The sequence below is a fragment of the Mixophyes fleayi genome, chromosome 2 (assembly GCF_038048845.1).
Source record: "Mixophyes fleayi isolate aMixFle1 chromosome 2, aMixFle1.hap1, whole genome shotgun sequence".
In the NCBI taxonomy this organism is placed as follows: domain Eukaryota; kingdom Metazoa; phylum Chordata; class Amphibia; order Anura; family Limnodynastidae; genus Mixophyes; species Mixophyes fleayi.
The window spans coordinates 114,839,555-114,865,315 of record NC_134403.1 but is presented as its reverse complement, the minus strand read 5'-3'; the positions used below and the strand labels follow the sequence as shown (position 1 = coordinate 114,865,315).

Here is a 25,761-nt window from a genome sequence, read left to right as displayed (position 1 = left end):
GCGGAGTCTGTCATTGACTGATGTGCTAGTATTTGAGTAGTGGTTTTCAGACACAGACACATACCAGGAGAAAGGTCTGAATTGTTCATTACACTGATGTCCACAGAGACATATCAGAAGATTTTCTGCCTCATATAACTCCCCAGGACAACTCACAAGCTGGAGACCTGTGTCAGTTTATAATTTCACACCATCTCTACTTTACTACATCAGTAGTAGGACATATAATTAGGTAAATTTCATTTTTGGGTATAGTTTATTATTATTAATTATTATTAATATTTGTGTTTTGTAATTTTGTGTTATTATTATTCTTGCATGTTTGTTTTAATACACACTGCTTTGCATTAATATTGATGGTTTGCATAAACTTTTTATCTAAATTGATGTCCCATGTGATAAACTGCAGATTAGTATTGATATATTCAGTGTATATTAAGTAAAACACCTGCAAATAACTCTTATATATGAATAGCTGTGACAAGATAGCAAAATAAATTAATAACTTATATACTGTATGCAAATATATTATATACTTAATATAAAAAAATATAACAGTGTTTGCCTCAGAACAATAATAAATGTTCTATAGATATTATAGGAATATTTTTTGGTAATATCTGTCATATGATTGCAAATTTTAGAATGATCTTGTCCAAATGGGCAAGATTTCTGTCTGATTTTAGAAGGTCAGTGACTTAAGTTATTAAGCAAAAATATGATTATAGCCAATAGCTTAAACATTTCCCAATATTTTGTTTTTTTGTATAGGTATATGAGCTAATTGGCAATTTCTGTAAATATTACACACATTTTACAATCAGAAACATCATGGGGATTTTGCAGCAATTTTTAAGCCTGGCGGTAATGTTACTCGCTACAGCTGTAGTCTTTGGAGAGGAGAATGACCCATCCCTTCGACCATTCTCTAATGAAAGACTATCATTTTTGAGAAGTGTGTCCACAACAGTTATGTCAACTGATGTCAAGACTTCAAATGCCAACATATCAAACCACAGTACGTTTCAAAATATAGTTTTCCGACCTGGAAAAAGCAAAACGTCTCCTCGGTGTGAAAGACAGATTGAGATCAAAGATACTTTCAAATATATTAACACATTAGTATTCTGCCTGATATTCATAGTTGGGATCATTGGTAACTCCACATTGTTAAGGATAATCTTTAAGAACGAATGTATGAGAAACGGTACCAACTTGCTGATTGCCAGCCTGGCGCTGGGAGATCTGCTTCATATCATCATTGACATCCCAGTCATCACATATAAGGTAAGAGCGGGATATAGTTATCACAATGACTTTGGGCTATGTTTTCCAGGTAAATTGTTGAAATTCAACCTTAAATATTTTTGATTTTTCGTATTACTGCTAAAAAAAAAAACAACAAATAATTTAGCAAATATGAGTATTATTATAGCATAATACAACTAGTCCAATGTTATGCAGACAAATCAACGATTGACATAATGATAAATTAGGGTATTGAACTAAAAGTAGCTATTTGGAATATAGGCCTGGAGTTCTTTTACAAAAGATAGATTTATCTCAAGGGCTAATCACCCGGCTTTCCCAGAGGCTTCAGTTTAATTGTGACATGTAACAAATTCTAATTTTGGGTGTATTCACTGATAATGCCTAAGATAGAATCAACTTTACATATGCTGATTGTATTAATGTGAATGTTATCATTTTGCATCACTTTGTATTAATGCAAACATACATGTGTCCAATACAACTGCAAGCTGGACTGAGATCCTATACTACTTTACAATGAATACGTAACTATTTATGCTGAGATATAAAAATAATTGCAATTGTATTTGAAAGCAACCTGATTTAAACTGAGGTTCCAACAGTAGCAAAGGAATTAATAATCATATGTTCTGTTATGATGCTATAAACTTGCCTATACAATATGCAAAAAGTATTGTAGTGCTTTTATAAACTGGATTAAAATATACGCTTTCAGGACTAGTCTGTGGTTTTAGCCTGTCTGTTGAGATAGGTGCTCCTTAGAGAAAACTATTCATTCATTCGTAAAGCAATTATAATTTATTGAAAAAGTGTTTGGTCATTTGTTATCATTTAAGAGGAAGGAGAAGGCAGTGCGTACTGTAAATATACTCAGCCGACCCAGAGGTTAAAGTAGAGAGGAAACAATTTGTAATCTTAAAGAAGTCATCTAGAGTGCTGAATCAAATATTACGTAACAGGATTACCATGGTAATCCAACTATGCATGAAAATAGTGGTGTACATTGTTTACACACTGATGTAATGTAGTTTACTTGCACTATAGCAAAAATAATCTACAAGGACAAAACAGTGAGGAAGAGGTTATTTCTAGAGCCATTTGTTCAAATGGTTCTAGCCCCATTTTGTAAATGCAATATATATATATATACATATATATATATATATATATATATATATATATATATATATATATATATATATATATTGGCATACTGTATTACCCCTGTGAGTTTGCTGTTTTATAAAATAATTTCAGATTTGTAGATAAGACAGTGTAGCACCAAGCTTTATGTGATTTAAATAATATAGTCTATAGTAACGACACTTCAGTAGACCGTTCATATATTATAAGCACATTACATTAGACAACTACTCTTTTCTAAAATTACTATAAAATAATTGAATAGTAAAAATATCTTAATTGCCCATTTATTAAGAGGCTGTTTTTCTAAAGCTTTTTCAAAAAATTTACATACAAAGGAAGTAGTTAAATAAAAAGAGAATGTCTTACAATGGAATATTTTATGCACATGGTATAAAGTTAACAAAAACTCAGTTAATTCAACTCACCTTATATCCGTTATGTGCATGTAACTGGTCCGCTCAAGCATATGTTTTCAAACTTTCAACAGACACTCTGCGGAACACAGAGTAGTGCATAGTGAGGTCAACACCTCATAATGGTACGTGAATAACTATAATATATGACAGGCATTAATAATGGAAATGAATGTCTTCGAAACTTTGAAAACTTCTGCCGTATTATATCTACCATCTGTTATAGATTTATAAATCGCCAGGTAATCAGTTTCAGTGTCACACTATATTGGACTATAAAGGCTGATCTAATATTTTAGTACTTAAAAAAATAAGCTACTCACATAAATTTCACAATATTGAAATCTAAACATGTTGCCATTGATACGTTTGTTTAATCTGCATGAATTCCAAAGACTAATATAACAATTTTATTTTCTTGTCTGTAATAATATAATCAAGTGGAATATGTCAGTGACTGAATCATCTAAGAACAATATAGTTTTCAAATGGTTTAATATATTTTATTAGCTATATTTGTTAGACTTCAGATATATGTACTTATTAATTCAATGTTATAATATTATATTAATATAGGTTATTTTCTTTTTCTTCAATATTTTATTTGTTAATGATAACTAAAGCGATTTTTTACGAAATATGGTTTAAGACACAAATGAGGACACAGTTGATTAAATCATTTGCTAAATGTAGTGGCAGTCTAAAAAGATTGGGAAATTTAAACTAACTTCTTCCTATTCCTAGAATTTCAATATGCATTGACTTAAATTATACACAATGAAACAGGCTCATATAATTAATCTTATTTATCTATGAAGTGTGAAACCTAGCCACATATCGCTAAAGTTTAATGTATTAACTTCTATTTACAAAATGATATTACGCTATTATTCAATCCCGCCAAAAGTAATTTATAATACAGCCATATCCCTACACATATTGAGGTTGCAAAATATAAATATTGAAAAACAAACTAATAAACACATTTTCTTATTTAAAAAGGATGTATCAAAATAGCATAGAAATATAAACAAAATGTGTTTATATGTTGTTTAAAGGATATGCATAATATTTTAGTAATGCATATCCCAAAGTTCCTGCATTGTTCTTTTTTATTATCTTTTAGTAAGTGCAGTGTCACAATTGCTCAATTCAGTGCCAGATTTTCCCAGCCCAAAACACTGCTTTCAGAAAGCCCATATAGTTACACCTAGTGGTCAAAGTGGAAACTTAGCAGTGGTGGTATGGAAATTTAGAAGTGGCGGTATGGAAATTTAGAAGTAAAAATGTAAAAAAATGTAATGTGAATGTAAATGAATGGAATTCAATAGTTTTACAGTCCAAGCAGTAGGAGAAGTGACGGCATGGCATACCACCATATACCAGTCCACTTCGACCACTTGTTACACCTTATCTACAATGGGAGACGCTGTTTTCCTGACACACACAAGAGCTTCATCGCCATTCATGCTTTGGACAGTGAAAGTGGTCTGAAGAGCACATTAAATGTATTATACATTTAATGTACTGTATTATATTATAGAGGCTCTTGATGCATAACTCTTGTGTTAAGTTCAACAAAACTAGTGTGACACTATCTTCAGATCAACATCTTGCGTCATGAGCACACATAGTTTTTTACTTTATCTGTTATATAGTTTTTATTTTATTTTGAAAAATAACATGTTTCCTTTAACTACATAGAAATATATTAGCTCCTATCTCATTGATAAGCATAGCTGAGAATACCCTTGTTTTTTTACGAGAAATGTTAACAGCCAACGTATCTTTACACTACATTTCTCTAAAATACTATGGGCCTGATTCATTAAGTAAAGTAAAGCAACAAAAAGGAGTAACTTTGCATCTTGACAAAACCATGTTGCATTGGAAGGGGGAGGTAAATTTAAAATGTGGCTGACGGTACTGACATGAACTCCCAGAACAGATGGTAGAGGTCTACGCCTTTAGCAGCCACCTTTTCCATAGAGCTTGTTATGCTCACAGGTACTCAGATGCCCCCAGGTCTTAAAGTCATCATAGTGGGAGCTTATGTACAGAAATCATAGCGCAGGAGATGGGAGGAGTAACCGGAATACAGGGACTGCAACCCCCCACCCTTGCAGAGACTTGGGGTATGGGTCCAAAGCAATCATAATAACCAGGGAAAGGCCAAAGGTCAGGGCATGTTTCAAGCAAGGAGAATCCAATAAACAGGCAGAGGTCAATGGCAATCAGCAAAGAGCAGGCCCTTTCTGTCTTATATACCCACACTGACCAATGAGAAGCAAAAACTCTATCTAGCCTAATTACCTCCTCAGGAGGCTACTAATTAATGTGCATAGAATGCGCAAGCATCCGGCTGTCAGTTATGAGACACAGCACTGATTAGGGAAGCATACCAGCCATTGCCCTGATGATGACGGGAAGGGGGAAGTGAGGTACCGGTTGTCATAGCAACGGCCAGGATGCAGCCGTACACAAAGCAAAGACCTGCAGCAGACTCATGACAGGGTAGTGCTTGTCCTAAATTAACTTTACATTTCAGTGTTAAAATAAAGCTATCAAGTATTTGTGTGCTACATGAAAAAACAGCCAGTATTTAACTTATGTGCAAAATAATAAACTAATTTGCACCCCTTGCATCTAGTACGGTTTGTCCAGGAGAAAATGTACTTTTTTTTGCCTTACTTTCCTTAATGATTCAAGCTGTATATGTGATAAGTATATAGCAACAGACACAACTATTTTGTACAGTTTTACAGCACTGATCAGGGTTATGCATAACGCATGGTGGAGGTGGATGTATATAGTTTTTCAACTCTTGTAGTAGTAGTACTATGTAGTTTATGTAGTTCAGTGCCTCTACTGGAATATGACACAGTCCAATATACTTGCTCTATTTTACTATGGAAAAAATTAGGATATGGTATAATTACCCAGGTCTTTGTTGTATAAAGATATAGGCATTTGGGGCATATTGGCATCTAAAATTACCTTACTGGCAGTCAGTTATTGGGGGCTCACTATTAGTTTGTAGGAAATGATATAATACAAGTTAACCCGTGCATGATACTCATGCATTCTAGTCAAATCAAGCTACTTAAGGTGTTAAAAAGGTTCTTGTCATGCATTTGGGCCATAGCCCAGGCATCCTCAGGGAAAGAGCGTTACTTCCCGACGCAAGCACCCTTTTTTAACGTGGTTTTGTCCACATGTCACCACCTCATCATTTTTCTCCATCACCTCATCCTTCATCTTTATCGCCACATCTATCCAAATGTCTATCCAGACACAGGGATCTCTCTCAGCGGTCCTGAGTATCACACTCCTCTTGCTCTGTCACCCCCGGCAACTACCAACCACTCCCAACTGTCACCCCCGGCAACCACCAACCACTCCCCACTGTCACCCCCGGCAACCACCAACCACTCCCAACTGTCACTTCTCCTTCAAGAAATATATATATATTTTTTAAAAATCTTTATAAACACTTTTAACAATTACCAAATTAAATTAACAAATTAAAAACATCTTAGTATACCAAATTTCAGCCCTTTCTGAGTTTTTTTTCCACACACACTAAGAATTTAGTAGGTCAGTGTATAACTCCGCCCAGCAGGTGGCGCTGCAGCTTGTTTTTTTTTTTCACACACACACACACACAGACTAACACACGCCACTAGGCTTTATATTATAGATCCTTCACTTAGGCAATTAGCCTAGATAATACTTTCCCATTACAATATAGGCCATGGATATCATTAACTTCGGAAAGAGACTCAGATGTTACCAAATCCTATTTGTATGTTGATACAATATATGTAATGGACATTGTAATGCAATGTCCTATTTGTCCCAAGTTAACCAAAGTATCAACCTGGAAAGATTTAAATTGACCTTTGTATATTTCCCTGCAAGTAATACTTAACAACAAACATGGGGTGGATTATTTAACTGAGCAAACTTTATGTATGGTGGATGTTTGAAACTGCCAACGTTTAAATTGCATTTCAAACAACTCATAGTATATTACTGTCTTTAGTCTTAATGACTAATGATCTCCATTGTAGATTGAGTAAAGTAATTATTCCCCAGTTGCTTATTAATTAAATAGCACCCCAATTATCCAATATATAATTAATATATGGTGGTCTCCAATTGTCTAACATATTTGTTACATATTGAGTCACAAGGGCAAGATAAATCACCCCAGGTCAGGCTCTCACCACTCCTCATGGTGTAACTTCTATTCACAAGTGATCAAGCCAGGTACACTCTGTCATTTAGCAGTTACTCATCATGGATATTAGTGGTGGAGCAGAAGCTTACTGAAATACAAACACCCATAATGTAATCATTATCCAATAAAAAGCAAAGGCTCATTTCCTGGTGAAGTGCCTGTCTGATTCTTGATGGTAATTAGCACCAGTGTTGGGGATGATATCACGGTGTTCCTAATTAAGGAAGGGAAAGCGTATCAAAGGTGGTATAGTACACTTCAGTGTTCTGACTGACGTACACTTCTTCATAACTTAGTAGTGCTTTTGTTTCTTTGAGCCAGGCGAGTGATGATGCTAAAGACCCTGGGGCTGCCCACAAAATCCTTTCCTCTGAATTAATCCAAGTGTATCGTTATAGAGCCTTAAGCCAAATCTGGACCAGCCAACAGTGTGCAAATAATACATTTTAAACACACAAACATCACCCACTTTGTCCTCAATCATTTTTTTTTTTACCAGGCTGGTGTCTCTCCCACTTGTACATGTGTGGTGGGGGGCTTTGTGTCCTCATGCAGAATAGGTGTCTCCATAGTATGTGCTTCTATGCATTCCCACATTGGCTCATATCTGCACATCTTTGTTTCATGCATATTATTCCTGTATCTGAGTTCTGCACCATTATATCCCCTGGCAAGGATGAAGAAGGGGGGAGAAGACATAGGGGGGAATCCAATTAGCCACGAAGTGCCACTGGACATCACCTCGCACATTGCTGGCCAATACGGTAATAGATCTCTGCTCCTTTTCTTCTCATATCTCTATGGGATGCGTGGGAAAAGGTGGAGATTTGAGAAACATTGAGATGACGTGTCTCCACGGCTGTTCTCGAGACACATTGTGGCACCTCGCGGCTAAAACATTTGTATAAATATGCCGTTCTGAGGACTTTTGTGTGCCCCAGTGTTTTATATAGTCTGTATCTTTTCTCCCTTATTTCTTAGATTTGCTTTTATTTCCCTTAAGGGTCCCTATACATGTTATCTCTTCACCCATGCTTCAATAAATACTCCCTTATATTTTATCTGTTCCCACTTGTACCCAGGGGTATACTTTACTGCTCAGCTCCCACACACTGTTTTCTCTGCACACAGGACAACCACTTCACCATTTTCTATGAACTTATGAGTGATGCTCACTTTCACTGACACTCACTCTCACTGCCAGCACCTTACATAAAATCATATGAAACTGAAATGAAAAGACAATATGTATGGTACACTAAGTAAAGCTTCTTATTCCAATGTATTTATACTATATGGTATAAACTACATAGCCATAGGTTTTATAATAGGTGCTATCCTCTAAAACCTGAGTTACATACTGTTGATCTATTGGCTGGATTGTTTTTTACTCGCATTAAACAGTTAAACAGCTGCTCTCACAAAAATGATCAATGATCTACTTACTGCAAAGTTTAAGGGGTATATTTACTAAACTGCAGGTTTGAAAAAGTGGAGATGTTGCTTATAGCAACCAATCAGATTCTATTTAGTATATTCTACAAAATTAATATAATCTGATTTGTTGCTATAGGCAACATCTCCACGTTTTCAAACCCGCAGTTTAGTAAATATACCCATTTCTCCATAGTCATTTCTCCATACTTATACCACTTTCATACTGCCGCCCTGGCAATATCCCGGGTTGTTAACCCGGGATATTGCCGGGGCACAGGGCAGTATAGATAACAAGATTCCCGGGTCGGGTGGGTTCATACAGCACCTGCCCGACCCGGGTTTTAGAAAAAAAAAGTGTAAAAAAATGTTTTAATTAAAAAAAAATACATAACAATTGTTTACTTAACTTATTTTCAGCCAGCGGTGTCTCCGGTGCATTGCCGGCTGTCAGGGGGACCTCTGGGTACTAAAATGACGTAATTTCTAGTCCATTAGAAATGACGTCATTTTAGTACCCAGAGGTCCCCCTGACAGCCGGCAACGCACCGGAGACACCGCTGGCTGAAAATAAGTTAAGTAAACAATGGTTATGTATTTTTTATTAATTAAAACCTTTTTTTTTCACTTCCCCATTTTTTTTTTTTACAGTATGAATGGTGAGACCCGAGAATTACGCGGGTTGCACCATTCATACTGCAGGCGAGTGGGGTCCAACCCGGGAATTACCCCTCGCAAAATCCCTGGTCTAAGTCCCGGGATTTTAGACCCGGGATTTTGTGGTTGGACTATTCATACTGCACCAAGACCTGGGTTTTTCAGCGTGCCTCTGCAAAAACCCGGGTTTTTGGTGCAGTATGAATGGGGTATTATTCTCCTGGATCTCTCTGCTGCTTTTGACACTGTTGATCCCCCTTTTTTCCTACACACCCTTCACGTCATTGGCCTTCGTGACACAGTTCTGTTTTTGTTCACTTCCTACCTATCAAAGCTCTCCTTTAGTGTTTATACCTCTGGCGCATCCTCCCCTCCACTCCCACTAACTGTTGGGGTCCCACAAGGCTCTGTTCTTGGCCCTTTACTTTTTTCATTGTACACCTCTTCTCTTGGGGCACTAATTTGCTCATATGCCTCCAGTACACCCAAATCTATTTCTCTTCCTCTGACCTTTCCCCTTCTGTACTATCTTGTGTAAACAAATGACTTTCCGCTATCTCCACATGGGTGTCCCAATGCTACCTAAAGCTCAACATGCCCAAAACAGAACTTATTATCTTCCCTCCTACCAGAATCACCATCTCCCCTTAAATCTCCCTCACTGTCAATAACACCACAATTTCCTCAGTCTCCCAAGCCTGCTGCCTTGTTTTCACACTTGACTCTACCCTCTGCTTTTTTCCGCAAATCCAGACTCTCTCCCAGTCCCGTCGATTCCACCTAATAAACATTGCCAGAATACGCCATTTTCTTACTCAACATGCTGCCAAAACTCCCATTCTCTCATCATCTCCCTTTTTGACTACTGCAACCTCGACACTCATATATCCACAATTCAATCGATCCTAAATGCTGCTGGAAGACTCACTCACCACTTCACATCTGGTACAACACTTTGCAAATCCCTAAACTGGCTCCCTGTGTTCTTCAGAATCAAATTCAAATTACTAACTTTTACCTACAAAGCTAATAATACCACCCCTACATACGTCTCAAATCTCATATCAAAATACTCTCCTTCCAACCCTCTTAGATCTAACTCTGACCTGCTCTTTGTCTCATCTCTGGTAACAACCTCTCATTCCCGCCTAATTTTCCCGTGTGCTCCCCACTTACAGAATTTCCTACCAAGCCCAATCAGGCTTTCCCACAGCCTTCAAATCTTTAGACATTCTCTAAAAAACATCTCTTTTTTAAAGCTTACCTTATCCCTGATAATGCTATCCACACTAATACACCCTCACAGCTGTCCCAATATCCACTCTAAGCCACACTCGCTCCTCTTGTTTCAGCTCTGCCCTCTTCCACTTAATATGTAAGCTCTCTAATGAGCAGAGTCCTTCATACCCTTTGCTTTCATGTCTGCATTTATTTTGTCTGCTTTGTATGTACCTCTTTTATGCGTGTCCTGTTTCTCCTACTCTACGCTGCTGCGGAGCACTGTGGCGCCTTACAAATCTACAATAATAATAATAAACCAGTTTATTTTATATAGTGCAGTATTAGTAAAGATGAAGCTATTTATTTGTACAATACCTATATTCAAGTAGGAATGGGGCAACATCTAGACTGCGTGCTTAATTTAAAATACTTTGCATTTTATTTGACAATTAAGAATACATGAGTATAATTGATTATAAGTCTCTATTTAATAGCTCATTACAGGGGCAGAATCAAATCTGTAAATTCTTTCAAATATTTTATGAGTAACACAAACCTTTGTAAAAAACATGTAATAACCAAATACCCTGTATTTATAATTGATTTCACAATGCATATCTTAATTATACCAATGTTACCATTACAAAGAGATATAAACATAGAGATATGTAATTGATGATCTTATACTTATACTTATACTTATACACATGTAAATCGCATGTCCTGGTATGTTTTGCCTAATTCATTCTATAAGGGATGCATTGTCTTGTCAAGCGATATTATTTTGAAAACCAACTGAGCCATGTTAACAATTGACAGTCAATGATCATTTAGAAGTGTACTGCCACCCACGGTCTACTAAGCCAAATTATTTGGCCTTGTTGAGAAAGTAACTTATCTTTATTTTATGGTCAACACTAAATCTCCAGCATATTTCATCTATAACCCGTGCTGAAGTTTCTTTATATCAGAAAAGATAGCTATTTTATTTAGTACAACAGACACATACACAATGCACAGGGAGCATATAGCAGTATCGAAACTAAATAAAAGTTGTTTTCACATTATATTTCGTTCTTCTCCTGTAGTATATGGATCAACATTATATTCTTTCGTGATGGTATCGATCCCTAAAGTAGAACTACGCACCATTTATAAATATACAAATATGATATTTGTAGAATAAATAAATAATATACATTAGCTCAAATTGCTGCTGTTAGTTTACTGTCTAGCATAACTACTTAGTTAATCAGTTGCAGGCACACAATTTTGACTAAACAACAAGATACAAGCGCATAGGACACCTGATGCAATGAAACTTTAACTGTAAGATTAAATAGTATATGACATATGCAAATAAAATAAAATAAAAATCCTATGCACACAGGATAATATGAAACTGACATGAATGTTTTTAGCTCCTTTATGAAACAATGTAGTGTAGGCATATGGCATCAAAAACTACACTACATTTTTTTCATAATGAAGCTTAAACATTCATGTGAGTTTCATATTATAATTAAAGATGAGCGGGCTCGGATTTCGCTAATCCGAACCCACCCGAACAGTGCGGATCCGACGGGATCCGAGCACTGTTCGGGTACTTCCAGCCGCCAAAGGAATCCAAAACGAGGCTATGACATCCAAGTCTTGCGTTGGATCTCACGAGACTCGGATGTCATAAATGCCCCACTCGCGGCCGCCATCTTCATTCTCCCTGCGATCACTGAAGAGGGAGGTTGTTGAGATCCTGTGCTCTGTCCTGCTGATTAGTTTAGTCAAGTGGTGCTTTGTCCAGTGCTCTGTCCTGCTGAGTCCAGTAGTACTTTGTCCAGTGCTCTGTCCTGCTGATTCCAGTGGTGCTTTGGCCAGTGTCTGTCCTGCTGAGTCCAGTGGTGCTTTTGTCCTGTGTTTTTTTCTGCTAAGTCCATAGTAATTTTATAATTATAAAAAAATCTTAAAAAATTTAAAAAAAAAAAAAAAATTATTTAAAAAAAATATAAAAAAATTATTTAAAAAGTATAAAAAATATTCTAGAGCAATATATTCTTGCAGTCCCAAAAAATAGGTACTGCAATCTATATTACTACGTTCACTGTTTCTGCAGTCCCAAAAAATAGGTACTGCAATCTATATTACTACGTTCACTGTTTCTGCAGTCCCAAAAAATAGGTACTGCAATCTATATTACTACGTTCACTGTTTCTGCAGTCCCAAAAAATAGGAACTGCAATCTATATTACTACATTCACTGTTTCTGCAGTCCCAAAAAATAGGAACTGCAATCTATATTACAACGTTCACTGTTTCTGCAGTCCCAAAAAATAGGTACTGCAATCTATATTACTACGTTCACTGTTTCTGCAGTCCCAAAAAATAGGAACTGCAATCTATATTACTACATTCACTGTTTCTGCAGTCCCAAAAAATAGGAACTGCAATCTATATTACAACGTTCACTGTTTCTGCAGTCCCAAAAAATAGGTACTGCAATCTATATTACAACGTTCACTGTTTCTGCAGTCCCAAAAAATAGGTACTGCAATCTATATTACAACGTTCACTGTTTCTGCAGTCCCAAAAATTAGGAACTGCAATCTATATTACTACGTTCACTGTTTCTGCAGTCCCAAAAAATAGGAACTGCAATCTATATTACAACGTTCACTGTTTCTGCAGTCCCAAAAAATAGGTACTGCAATCTATATTACAACGTTCACTGTTTCTGCAGTCCCAAAAATTAGGAACTGCAATCTATATTACTACGTTCACTGTTTCTGCAGTCCCAAAAAATAGGAACTGCAATCTATATTACAACGTTCACTGTTTCTGCAGTCCCAAAAAATAGGAACTGCAATCTATATTACAACGTTCACTGTTTCTGCAGTCCCAAAAAATAGGAACTGCAATCTATATTACAACGTTCACTGTTTCTGCAGTCCCAAAAATTAGGAACTGCAATCTATATTACTACGTTCACTGTTTCTGCACTATTTTTCTGGAACTAAAATTTTGTATTAAAACCTGTGTTGCTTCTTCTATCTTACATAACAGCAGTACTATAAAAATGTAACAATTACATACTCTATTAAATAAGCAGGGCCGATACGTGCCGTATTTTTCAGTAAAATCTCACTGCACATGCTCAGAAACGGACTATAGGCCAGTGAACACAAGTGCATCCAACTCATCTTCAAACACTGGGCCACTGGGTCGGGGCTATCCCTCGGTAGGCCCCGGCTCTGATTGCTCCCCTCTTCTTTGGTGGGGGGAGCGGAACACTTTAAAAAAAAAGAAAAGAAAAAAAAAGAATACTCACGTGGCTGCGGCGCTCACCAACTCCTCTCTGCTCCGTTCGCACTGAATGTCGGGCGTGACGTCATCACCCCCGATGTCCAGTGAGGAGCGCCGCAGAGATGAGTCGGGAAGAAGACAGAAGACAGAAGAGAAGAAAGCAGCCGATAGAAAAAGTAAGTGAAGGAATGGAAGCAAGGGGGGAGCACGGCAGAGTGAAAGGGGAGCATTGCAGAGTGAATGGGGAGCAAGGCAGAGTGAAAGGGGGGCAGAGTGAAGAGTGACCACGACAGAGTGAAGGGGGAGCATGGCAGAGAGTGCAAAGGTGGAGCATGGCACAGAGTGCAAAGGGGGAGCATGGCAGAGTGTGAAAAGGGGGGCCAAAGCAGCATGGTAGAGTGTGAAAAGGGAAGCCAAATCAGCATGGCGGAGTGTAAAGGGGACCAAAGCAGCATGGCAGAATGTGAAGGGGGCCAAAGCAGCATGGCAGAGTGTGAAAAGGGGGAGCACAGACAGCATGACAGAGTGTGGAAAGGGGGGCCAAAGCAGCATGGTAGAGTGTGAAAAGGGAAGCCAAATCAGCATGGCGGAGTGTAAAGGGGGCCAAAGCAGCATGGCAGAATGTGAAGGGGGCCAAAGCAGCATGGCACAGGGTGATGAAGGGGGGCCAGGAGAAGGGGGGAAAAAGCAGCATGGAGGGCGCAGTGTGATCATAAGGAGGCACAGCATGGTGATGAAGGGGCACAGTAATGTGTGTGTGATTAAACAGCGGCAATGTGGCAATGTACTGTGTGTGTGGTAGGTGGTGGCTAAATAATGGGTGCTATTTTGTTTGTAGGATAATGGTGGGGCAATTTAATTTTATAGTGGGGACTCTTAATTTAAGATGGGGTGGTTTGGGGGCTATTAATTGAATGTGGGGCTGAGTTTGAGGAGTTGTTTATTAAATGTGAATATGAATTATTTAATGGTAGTGATGGTTGCGGGAAATAGGTATATTTATGCGATCGAATATGTAATTCATTTATTGCAGGGGCTGTCTGGAGGGAGGGAAATAGGTTTATTAAATGGGAATACTATTAATATAATGTTGGGGCTGAAGGAAGGCCTAAGTATTAATTGTGGGTCCTATGGATTTAACAGGGTTGGTTGGAATTTTCTACATGTACCTATTATTTTTTCCAAATTGGGCCTCCAACATTCCAGGATCCAGACAAGCCGCAACTAAAGAAACCAGCACCCACAGCTGGTAAAAGTGACAAGAACAGGTAGGACAGTCTCAAATGTTCTGAGTCGAGTGCAGGCTTGGCTAACCTGTGGCACTCCAGGTGTTGTGAAACTACAAGACCCAGCATACCCTTCCAGCAATAAGCTGATATATATTGGCAAAGCATTCTGGGGCTTGTAGTTTCACAACCCCTGGAGTGCCACAGGTTAGCCAAGCCTGGTCTAGTGGGACAATCCCTATTTTTGGTGACTGTTCTGCCCAATCTGAGGGGCAGGTCAAGACTGTATACTCTTTATATACACACTGCATTCTTTATATACTATACTATAGTGCTAGCTGTCCTTCGTAGGCTGACCCTTTCCCCTCTAGTGTCTGGTCTCGCCTCTATGATGGCTGGCCACACCCCCTCTGGTGGGCCCTTAGTGTTGCAGTCCCCCGGTGGACCCTTCATGCACCAGTCCAACACTGGCTATGACATTAATATTTTTTTATCTATGCATTCTGATGGGACTTTATATATAAATATGTGCGTATCCTGAAGTGTGTTGTGTCTGTCTGCATACAGCAAGTGCCGTATAGGCAGAGTGTACTTAGACCTGTATTCAGCTGTAAATGTTTCTTCAGATTCGCTTGTACTTTAATACGGACATACCTGCGTGCTATTTCTGTGTAATTTTAAAAATGTAAATTGAGTTCACTTTGCATTCCTTGGTGAATCAGGCCTGCAACGTTTAAACAATTGGAAAATCAGTCTTTGCTCTTAATGTACAGGAAAGTAAAAAACATACACACACTTTATACTTTTAAATTTTTGTTGTCTCATCCATCTTAACAAAAATATTTCCTCCATCCCCATTAACATTGTTATCACACAGCATAAGTGGGGTGTTTCTATATTTAGATGTTTAAAACATAGATATTTTATTCAATTTGTAGAGTGTAGATATTTTTTCATTTGAAAATGTTTTACTTTCTTTTCAGATACATATTGCAATTGCTTTGTAATGAATACATTATTTGAATTTGGAATTTAGAATGAGTTTGTATTAGATAAAATACTTAAAAAATGGGCATGGGGAATGACTGCTCCTCTGTTATTTTATTATAAAAGCAATGATGAAAGCAAAAATCCAGCAATTAGATCCTGCATAGCATGTTAGGAGCACTGACGCTTAGTATTCCTTGCCAAGCTAATTACTGTGTACAGTTTTTCCAAGCTATTTTTCTTTTTAACGGTATACTAAAAATATTCTAAAACCCATTTTGTGTGCATTGATTATAGATGTATCATTCTATGATTGACATTGAACACAGTCAGCCTTGAACATTGAAATCTAGGAAGTGATGTTATATAGACATAATATTCTGAATATTCTTTTCCACTCACACCCCAATAGGCATAAATTACACTTGGTACTACAATCCATTCACCTATCTGCGGCTGAAACATAGCCGGGTTTAAAGTGACAGACAGCTGAAATCTGGAACATAGCTGTCTCTTTCCCGGGTGGTAGATATGCCGCTTGGGTGTACGGGGAGCCCAGATTGGGTAGGCCTTGGAGGGGTATTGCTGCATGCCATTCTTCATGTATCACCATCTTTACAGCTGTATTGTAAGAGGGCCAAAGCAAAAGATGAATTACTTTTTCTGTGGAATTGTGGAAATGTTCCTATTGCACTATAGTAACTAGATACTTACCCTTAGGAGTCTTTCTATTCTTGCTTTGGAATTTTCCCAATCTTCCTTGCAAAACTCTTCTAGCACAGAAATGATCTTGCATGTACTTCATGTTTGTGACCCCCTCACATATTTTCAATAGTATTTAAGTCTGTGACAGATCAAAATCTTAATCTTTTATTCCTATTTGTATTAAGTTATTGATTTTAAGATAAATAATTCAGTTCACTAAATAAAGAGTAGCCTACAACATCTTGAGATTTCAAAAGGGTCTGAGTATTTATTCAAGCTAGAATTGTGTCAGTCCGGCATAATATAAAGCCTAATGAGCCAATCAAGTTTTGAAGCCTTTTAAAAAAGAATTGATTTTTGAATAAACTGGAAAAGTGTATGTCATATTCCTTCTTTTTGCAATCTGTTAAATTCAGCAGATAATTAAAATTTGCAAAAATAGATCATCTTGGAAATTGAATCCTGCAGGGGTTTTATTAACTTATTTTCACTTAGAGATTAATTAAATCATACAATTTGATCAGAGGTGCTCAGACATTTGCATACAACTGTGTGATGGCCAAATGTATGAACAAAATTCGAACTTTAAAAATTATTTAAAACAGAGGCAGCGAAAGCCTTTGGCATTGCACATTGAAAGAGGTAACAAACTGCGGAAATAGAAAACATGCCTCTTGAAACATTTTCAATCATTCCCTTGGCCATAGTCACGCAGATAACAATCTCTTTAAAAATGCCATTCTGGATAATATCTCCATAAGTTTTTTTGACATACTGTAATACTTTACCATTTGCATGTTGGTCTGCAAGTGTTGGACTTATGGAATTCAAATACCTTAGAACAAACTTTGGTTTCACAAAATTAGCCACAGTTACCCAACTGGAAGCACAAGGACCAGATGCAGGTTCCCAAAGCTTTTTTGTAGGCACAGCCTCCTAACAAACTGAGACCACAATATGTGACATCCTTATTGCAATAGGTTTGGCCTGCAAGCATGTATAAGAAAATGTTATGACAGCATACACCTCCATTGTGTTCCCTAATTATAGTAAGACAGATAAGTATTACAATCAGAAGGGGCAACTGGAGAAGCACAGGCAAAAGGGATTGTTATGAATACAGGTGTAGGCGATGCAAGTGGCACACAAAGATGTCAGGCAAACATGGAGGCATTGATCCAAAAACCATATAGAAACATTAAAATGTACCATTTTTAATATGTTCTTTTTTACTCTGTGGTATGTGACATATTATTTAAAAAAAATGAATAATATATGGATAATAATACTTACTAGCCATATCTAGACATTCCTGTATTATACAATTCCATAACCTATGTCAGCTAATACTGTAATATAACATTATTTAGATTAAAGAAAGGCTTACATTGAAGGTTAAAGTGCTGAACACTATTAGTACAAAGTTACACAACCCTGATACAGATTCAATGACTAAGAATTATAGCTTGAAATGTAACATTTATTCTGTCTTTCTTCAATTTAAAGCTTCTAACCCAGACATGGCCTTTCGGAGTTGAAATCTGCAAACTAGTTCCATTCCTGCAAAAGACTTCAGTGGGGATCACTGTCCTGAGCCTGTGTGCACTTAGTATTGATAGGTAATATTTCTTTCCATTGTACCACATTACCATTCTAGTCAAAGCAGATTAAATTTGCTGATCCGCCAAAGACTGTTTATATGTGGTTTTTCACAATTGAATAAGGAGAATCAGTTCAAAGAGTTGTTATCATGATACTTTATAAGGCTCATTTTAACTGTATCTTTGAAAAGTGACAAGTAAAACAAATGCCCTGGCATGAACAGTGAGGATGATGATTTATAATAAAACAGTGTATATTGTAAAGGAAACATGTATTATTTGTTCAGGTACAGAGCTGTCACATCCTGGACTGGCATCGGTGGGAATGGAATTTCCAAATGGAGTATTTTGGAAATTGCTTTTATCTGGGTTGTATCAGCCGTGCTAGCAGTCCCTGAGGCCATAGGCTTTGATATTTTTAACCATATCTACAACGGACAGAACCTGCAAACTTGTATGCTTCTGCCAATACAAACAACGTCCTTCATGTGGGTAAGCTGCATTTTACCATATCGAGATTTCACTTATCTATCTAGAATGTTAATATATCCCACAATGTGCTAAATACCTAAGGGAAGATTTATACTATAGTGAACTGAATACAGAAGATGACCTTATATATCAGCACACTGTTTGGGCTCAATAATCTTATCCAACTAATATAATTGGAAGTGGAAGTATATATATATATATATATATATATATATATATATATATATATATATATATTGTGGGAACAATTGTGGTTTACTTATGCATTACAATTTACCAAATTATGCTTTCTTATTTTAGTTTTACAAGACCTATAAGGACCTGTGGCTTTTCATCTTCTATTTCTGCCTCCCTTTGCTTGTAACTGCAATTTTTTATACTTTGATGACGTGTCAGTTGTTCCGGAAGAAAAGTGGAATGGTGAGCACTTTAAATGACCAGTCAAAACAGGTACCAGGATATTAATCAAATAATAGAAGATATTGTTTGCATCCACCATCTCTTAACTATAATGGTTTTTTAAACAAATGTATTTTTTTTATCAGATTAAATATTTAATAGGAAATATATAAATATGAATCTACAAGTATAAGGAGATTTTCTAGTAATTATTATTTGTGATTGTTTAAAGTCCCAGGTTTTAGAATATAAACATAGTATATGTGTTTACTTAGAAAGTAATTTTAATATGTGCCTATCCCTAAACCAATCTGGTTGCATGCCATTATCCTTATGTATACAGGTAGAAATCTAAATAAAAGAATCACCATGCTCAGATAGAACAACTTGACATAGATTGTACATTCTACTAGAGTTATGTGACACCCTTCATCCCTAGGAAATTCCAACACTTTATGTTTTGTTAATGGTGAGAAATGCTATTTAATTCACCTCTACAAGTCAACCCACTAGTTGATGTCTTTCCCTCAGACTTCTATGCTATTATCACCTTAGCAACTGTTTCTTATCAAACATCAGCAAAGAGCTCAGTTTCAGTACTTTAATTCCTAGTAAATATGCACCCAACAGTTATCCGTCTATAAAATACGCCAAGGTCTCCCAGTCTTTCATCAACCTATGTAGCCATAACACTGGGAAATTGGCCATGGCAGATTTTTTTTTATTTAATTTAAGGTTGAACAAATGTATATATTTTGGGCAGCACGGTCCCAAAGTGGTTAGCACTTCTGCCTCACAGCACTGGGGTCATGAGTTCAATTTCCGACCATGACCTTAAATGTGTGGAGTTTGTATGTTTTCCCCGTGATTGTGTGAGTTTCCTCCGGGTGCTCCGGTTTCCTCCCACACTCCAAAAATAAAACATACTAGTAGGTTAATTGGCTGTTATCAAATTGACCCTAGTCTCTCTCTCTCTCTCTGTCTGAGTGTGTGTGTGTGTTAGGAAATTTAGACTGTAAGCTCCGATGGGCCGGGACTGAAGTGAATGAGTTCTCTGTACAGTGCTGCGGAATTAGTTCTGCTGTATAAATAAATGGTGATGATGATGATGTATATAAATTAAAACAAGAGACACAGATCATATGAAAACATAACAAAGCATTCCAAACAAATCCAACAATCCATAGTCATAATGTGTCTAAGAAGGAGTGAAGGTCATAGTGAAATTGTCAATCAGGGTTTTTTATGTGTTTTGAAGAAAGGAAAGTGTGGATGGACCATCTGGCAGGGGGTGGGGGTGAAGAGCAGGATTGGTGAGGGGTGGATGGAAGGAAGGTGAGCCCAGGGGGGGTAGGAACATTGAAAAGCAAAATATTTATTTAAGTTGAGACAAATAACTAAGTTTCCCAAGGGGAGTATCTCTGATTTAATGAAGTGTTTCATTTATTTTGGTATTTAGTTACTTTTAGTAACTGACAGTAATGCATTTAATATTTTGTACATATATTAACATCACTTGTAACTTGAAGTCAAGGAAAAGTGTTTCTTGATCTAGCAGAGCAGAGATATTCCTGCTCCCTTGCCCTCAACATTCCAAATGGATAAATCCAATTAGCAAAATAGGATAAAAAAAATTGCACAATTCAAAGTGTGGGAGTTTGTCAATTTCAAAGAGTTCCCAAGAGTTAAGATCTGCACCATTCTGTTTACTTTAAGGGGTGTATTGGTAACAATAATCTGTAAGAAATAGCAATATAGCATACACTTACATAGCCTTTTTCTAAACATTGTTCTATATCATGTGCTAACTACAAAATGTGCAAAATTTAGTAAGCCGCACGAACAAGAAAAGCTGACTGTGAATAAACTGTTTTGTATCTTGTATTTATTATTTTCTTTTAGAGGCGTGATGTTACGAAAACAGTGTTTTGCCTAGTGCTTGTGTTTGCTATTTGCTGGCTCCCTCTGCACCTCAGTCGGTTGATTAAGTTCACATTTTATGACCCAGAAGATAACAAAAGATGTGAGCTTCTGAGGTAAAATGCTTCCTACTTGCTTCTCTATTTTTTAAAATCAGAAAAGACCATGGTATTGCTATTTTTATGAACATGATTTGGAAAATGCATTTTCAGCTGCTTTAAATGTGCAATTATTTAAGACACAAGGCCTATATGAACCATGTTTCCATGATAGAGATATTGCTTTCATCTGCACTTTAGCATGTATGAAATGTATGTCTCCTTTGTATTAGTTATGTTAAAGTTTAGCTTAGCTTTTGAAATAACTTATTTTAAAATAATATTCGTCGGTTAGTGTGCATGAAATATCTTTAGAAAACAAAATATTGGCAATATTTTATACATATATATTTTTTCCCATTTGCAGCTTTCTTCTCATATTGGACTACATTGGTTTAAATATGGCTGACTTAAATTCCTGTATTAATCCGATTGCACTTTACCTAGTTAGCACGAAGTTTAAAAAGTGCTTCAAGGTAAGATACGCAACTAGCACCGTTAAATGATCTCTGGCTATAAACACATAAGATTCAGACTGTTATGTGTGGCAAGTCCATGATCACCTGGGTTTTCCTGTAAGAAAGATATATATATATATATATACATATATAGTGACCGGGTAGGAGGACCCGGTACCATCTCCTCGGGTTGATGGTGTTTATAGCAGCCGAGAGATTACACATAATTCCAACTGTTTTGTGCTACTGACCTCTGCCAGAAAACTAGATACACCCTTGCCGTCTGGCTCTACCTAAACACTGGCCACTCCTGACTAACAAACTAAGACAAAACAAAAAGAAGTTTCAGTACAGTTACTTACGGGCAGATATCAAACTTTCTCTCGCAGAGACGCTGCAGCCCTTGTCCCCAGGCAGTGAGAGACTGGCTGAGCTGCTTTGCAGCCTTTCACAAACACTCAGCAGAATCACTGGAAACTTACCCGGTTTTAAAACAAGTAGGTTAGGAACCTAGATGAAATATACCTGCCTTCAAACATTAATCTAGCTACGGCAGCCTCTAAACTCTGTGAACAACTATCAGTCTCTCACTCAGCAATCCATGGCAGATTGCCCTTTTTGCCACATATCCCTCCACTAAGCATCGTCAACTTAGGTGACATGGATTCTGCAGGAAGCGCATATTTTCGAGAGAGAGCATCCGCATTTTTGCGCATGTCTATGCTCAATGGTTAGGTGGAACAGCTGCAATGCCAAGAACCATCATGTCACTCATTGACTTCTTTGTTTGTTTGCAACTATTTTAATGGTTACCCTCCCTCACTTGGGGAGGGTAAACTCCCTCCCCAAGTGATAAAACAAGAGGGCCCACATGGCAAGGCATTCTTGTTCTACAGTTGCATACTTTCTCTTCCGGGGTAGAAGTTTGTGAATGAGATATATGATGGGTTTCTCCACCCCATCCTTCTTTCATGGAAGTACTGTGCACCCCTACTCCAGGAGCCTTGGTCAGCAGACAAACTGCTCTTATACTGTGTGTGTGTGTGTGTGTGTGTGTGTGTGTGTGTGTGTGTGTGTGTTTTAAACTATTCAGCACCATCTAAGCTAATATGAGAGCATGTTAACACTTGTGTCAAAGGCAAAGTTCATAAAACCACATGACTCTATTAGTAGATACCACATTTTCCGCTCCACTTGTTAGATAGTGAGAAATATTACAACTGTCTGTAGTCTGTCTGATCAGAATTCTCACAGCAGCTAAATGAATGTGCTGATCTTGTGAGACTTGTATAATTATGGTGATGAGAACAGGCCTGCAGGTCACATGAACCATAATGTGCCATAATGTGGGGAGAGAATGGAGGCAAGCAGAAGGCCACAGATAGATAATGAAAGTACTCCAACAGAAAGTGTAGTGATGTGAGGCTCCCATCAAGTTAATACGGAAATATTGTGGTGCCTCCATGCCTTTCTGTATGTGATAAGTTTAAAACAGCCAACTGACTGTTATTATGTTTTTATTTTCAGTCATGTTTATGTTGCTGGTGTCAACCCAAAGATCTGATGAATGAGGAAGACAAGCAATCCTGTATAAAGTGCAAAGGTCATGATCACGCCTATGAGACATTTACACCTGCAGTAAAGGCAATTCTCTGTGAAACAGAAGATATATCCATTTAATTTTTTTACATTGACATTTTAAATTGATCAAGAGAAAATGTAAGAGGTAATGACAGATCTGAGTTGGTCATCTGAAATATTAGGGCTTTTGTTACAATTACACAAGTAACCATTGCATAATGTATATGTGCTTACCATATGACAGCCTCATGTTCCATCTAAGTTTAATATATCTCAACTATAATAGAGACGTTTAGCACAATTTTAATGATGTAAATTTCTTTCAAATACCTAGGATTATACCTGGTTAAAAGACATCATCAGCTGTCAAAATCAAAAAGGGAACATTTAAAATGTCTCTGTGAACTACAAAGCTAGATGTTTTTATGTGAGTCTAAATTTTATGATTTAATTCAACATCTACTAATGGTGAATATTAGCTAAATAGTTCAAAGGTAGACAGAAAATAACATCCATTTCTAGATCTTATGTCTCTGGAACACATTATAGTGTTAATGGCATTGGTTAAAATATTGTACTGTAGGTTTCCTATCTGAAATATTTGTTTTTAATTTTTAGACAATTGCAAAAGCATGAATTGAAAAATTATGGGGGGAGTATTTTCTGTAGGAAGTATAAGAGTACAGCTGGATTAGTAAATATTTAAGGTTTGGGAACAATAGCATCAGAGGGGGGCTGGCAAAGTTTAGCCCGGGGGGCAAGACACGACTCAGCAGCCTATTAGGAACATTTTAAAGAAAAAAAATGCAGATGGTCCAGTGTCCAAGCCCAAGGTAGCTCTCTATGGGACCAGCCTGCCCCTGGCTAGCATCAAAGTTGTGCAGCATTTATATTTACCATGGTTAATATAGATTGTAAAATAATGCATGCTTTACATAGCCAAACTGAGGGGGGGGGGGGGGTTCCTAGTGCCTGGAAACTTCCCTCCAAGCCTGGAGCACTGTATATTTGAACTGGCTGGACCCTGCCCCCGCTTCACATGGCTCTGCTTGAAAAGGGACAGCTGAGTGCACCTAACAGTAGTGCACGCAGCATTGCCCATATATATCATAGTGATAGGAAGCATTGGAGAGCAGCCAAGCACTGTCTAATATTATAGCTATGCCCCAATGCATGCTGGTCACGCCCGCTGGTGGCGTGGTGTGGAAAGCCCTCTCTACAAATCCTGCGTTTGCCCCTGTGTTATCTGTACTCTACAGATAAAACTTTACACACAGGTCCATAGGGTTTTATGGTTGTAAGAAGCTATCCGACATCATAGAGCTGCAGTTCATATCTCTGAAGCTTTTCTCTTTGCTACATTTCACTGTACTGCAAGACAGACAGCTGTAGTTTCACTCAATATTGTTGGCTGTAGCCCTGGCAGCCTGTGGAGCCCCAGTGAGAGAATAAAGCAACAGACATAACTAGGTGAGACCTGGCTGCCATATAAGGCTATTATATAGATACACAGAGTACCTGGGCAGTGATTACAAATCAATAAAGCAGATATAAACCTTAACATTTTTTAACACGCTTACACATTGCCTCTCATCAACAAAAATAAAGAAGCACAAAATATTCATGGTTCATGTTCATTTAAAGATTTAGAGTTGAGTTTATACAATATATATGTAGTCTATATGTATTTATTTATGTGTATATGCGTTTTTTATTTTAAGTTTTTATGGTTATATTTAACTTCAACAGATGATGGTTTCACTACAGGTTTTATGATCCAAAATAAATTGCTGACATGCTTATTATTTTTAACGTGAAGCTTTGCTGACAGTAGAAGTTGTAGAATAGTAAACATTAAAAGGATTATGAATCGACAATATGTGACAATCCCACAATTGTAAAGCATATGTCAATACAAATGTATCCCTGTGCAGGGGTGTAACTACCCATTTCTGTGCCTCATGTATCACCCAAGCAACCAAACACATCTACACATGTGGAGACTCACCCCAACTGCGGGCACCGTACCAGCTGCCTACTCTACTATTACGGTAGTTATGTCTTTGCCCTTGTGTCCATGCTCCAGGATGAAGGCAATTACCTCTATGGCTACTAAGGATAAACCATATATGTTTATTTTAGTATTATATGTACATCTAAAGCAAATATATAGCAAATATATAGACTATACCAAAAGTACCTTGTGTTTGTATGACATGTCTTTCTCTAAGCCCCTAAATTTTGTCATTGGTGTAATTAAGATTGGAGATCTCTCAAAAACAAATATTTAACCCAAAATATTAAATGCTGCAGATTTACTTAGTTGATAATATGTAGTTCAAAAGCGAAGCATTAGACTTCAGTTGGCTAGTAAGTGTATTCTTGTTATAAGCATACTATGGATTTGTAGAGTTTATATTCAAAACGGGTAAAGCAAAACTATTTAACAAACAATGTTATTTTTCATAAAGTAACATTCATTGTATATTATTATTTTATTATATAAAAGAAAATTCATTTAGAAAGCAAATAAAGTCTGTCTTTATATAGAACTTTTATAATGCAATATATGCAAATTAAATAAAATGCCAATAAAGCTATTTTAGTTACA

General features: G+C 37.1%; 1 protein-coding gene across 2 annotated transcripts; it reads left to right on the top strand.

The window, feature by feature from the left end:
- The first annotated feature begins 28 nt into the window (after nucleotides 1-28).
- On the top strand, nucleotides 29-25,761 carry EDNRB (endothelin receptor type B). Of its 2 annotated transcripts, none has more exons than XM_075199873.1 (8): nucleotides 29-232; nucleotides 772-1,287; nucleotides 18,108-18,220; nucleotides 18,490-18,694; nucleotides 18,995-19,114; nucleotides 20,996-21,129; nucleotides 21,479-21,587; nucleotides 23,097-25,761. In XM_075199873.1, the coding sequence occupies exons 2-8, from the start codon at nucleotides 832-834 to the stop codon at nucleotides 23,247-23,249; spliced, it is 1,290 nt and encodes a 429-aa protein (XP_075055974.1). In that variant the 5' UTR covers nucleotides 29-232; nucleotides 772-831; the 3' UTR covers nucleotides 23,250-25,761. The 2 variants fall into 2 exon arrangements, with proteins under 2 accessions (XP_075055974.1, XP_075055973.1); XM_075199872.1 differs by having other exon boundaries at nucleotides 18,995-19,144.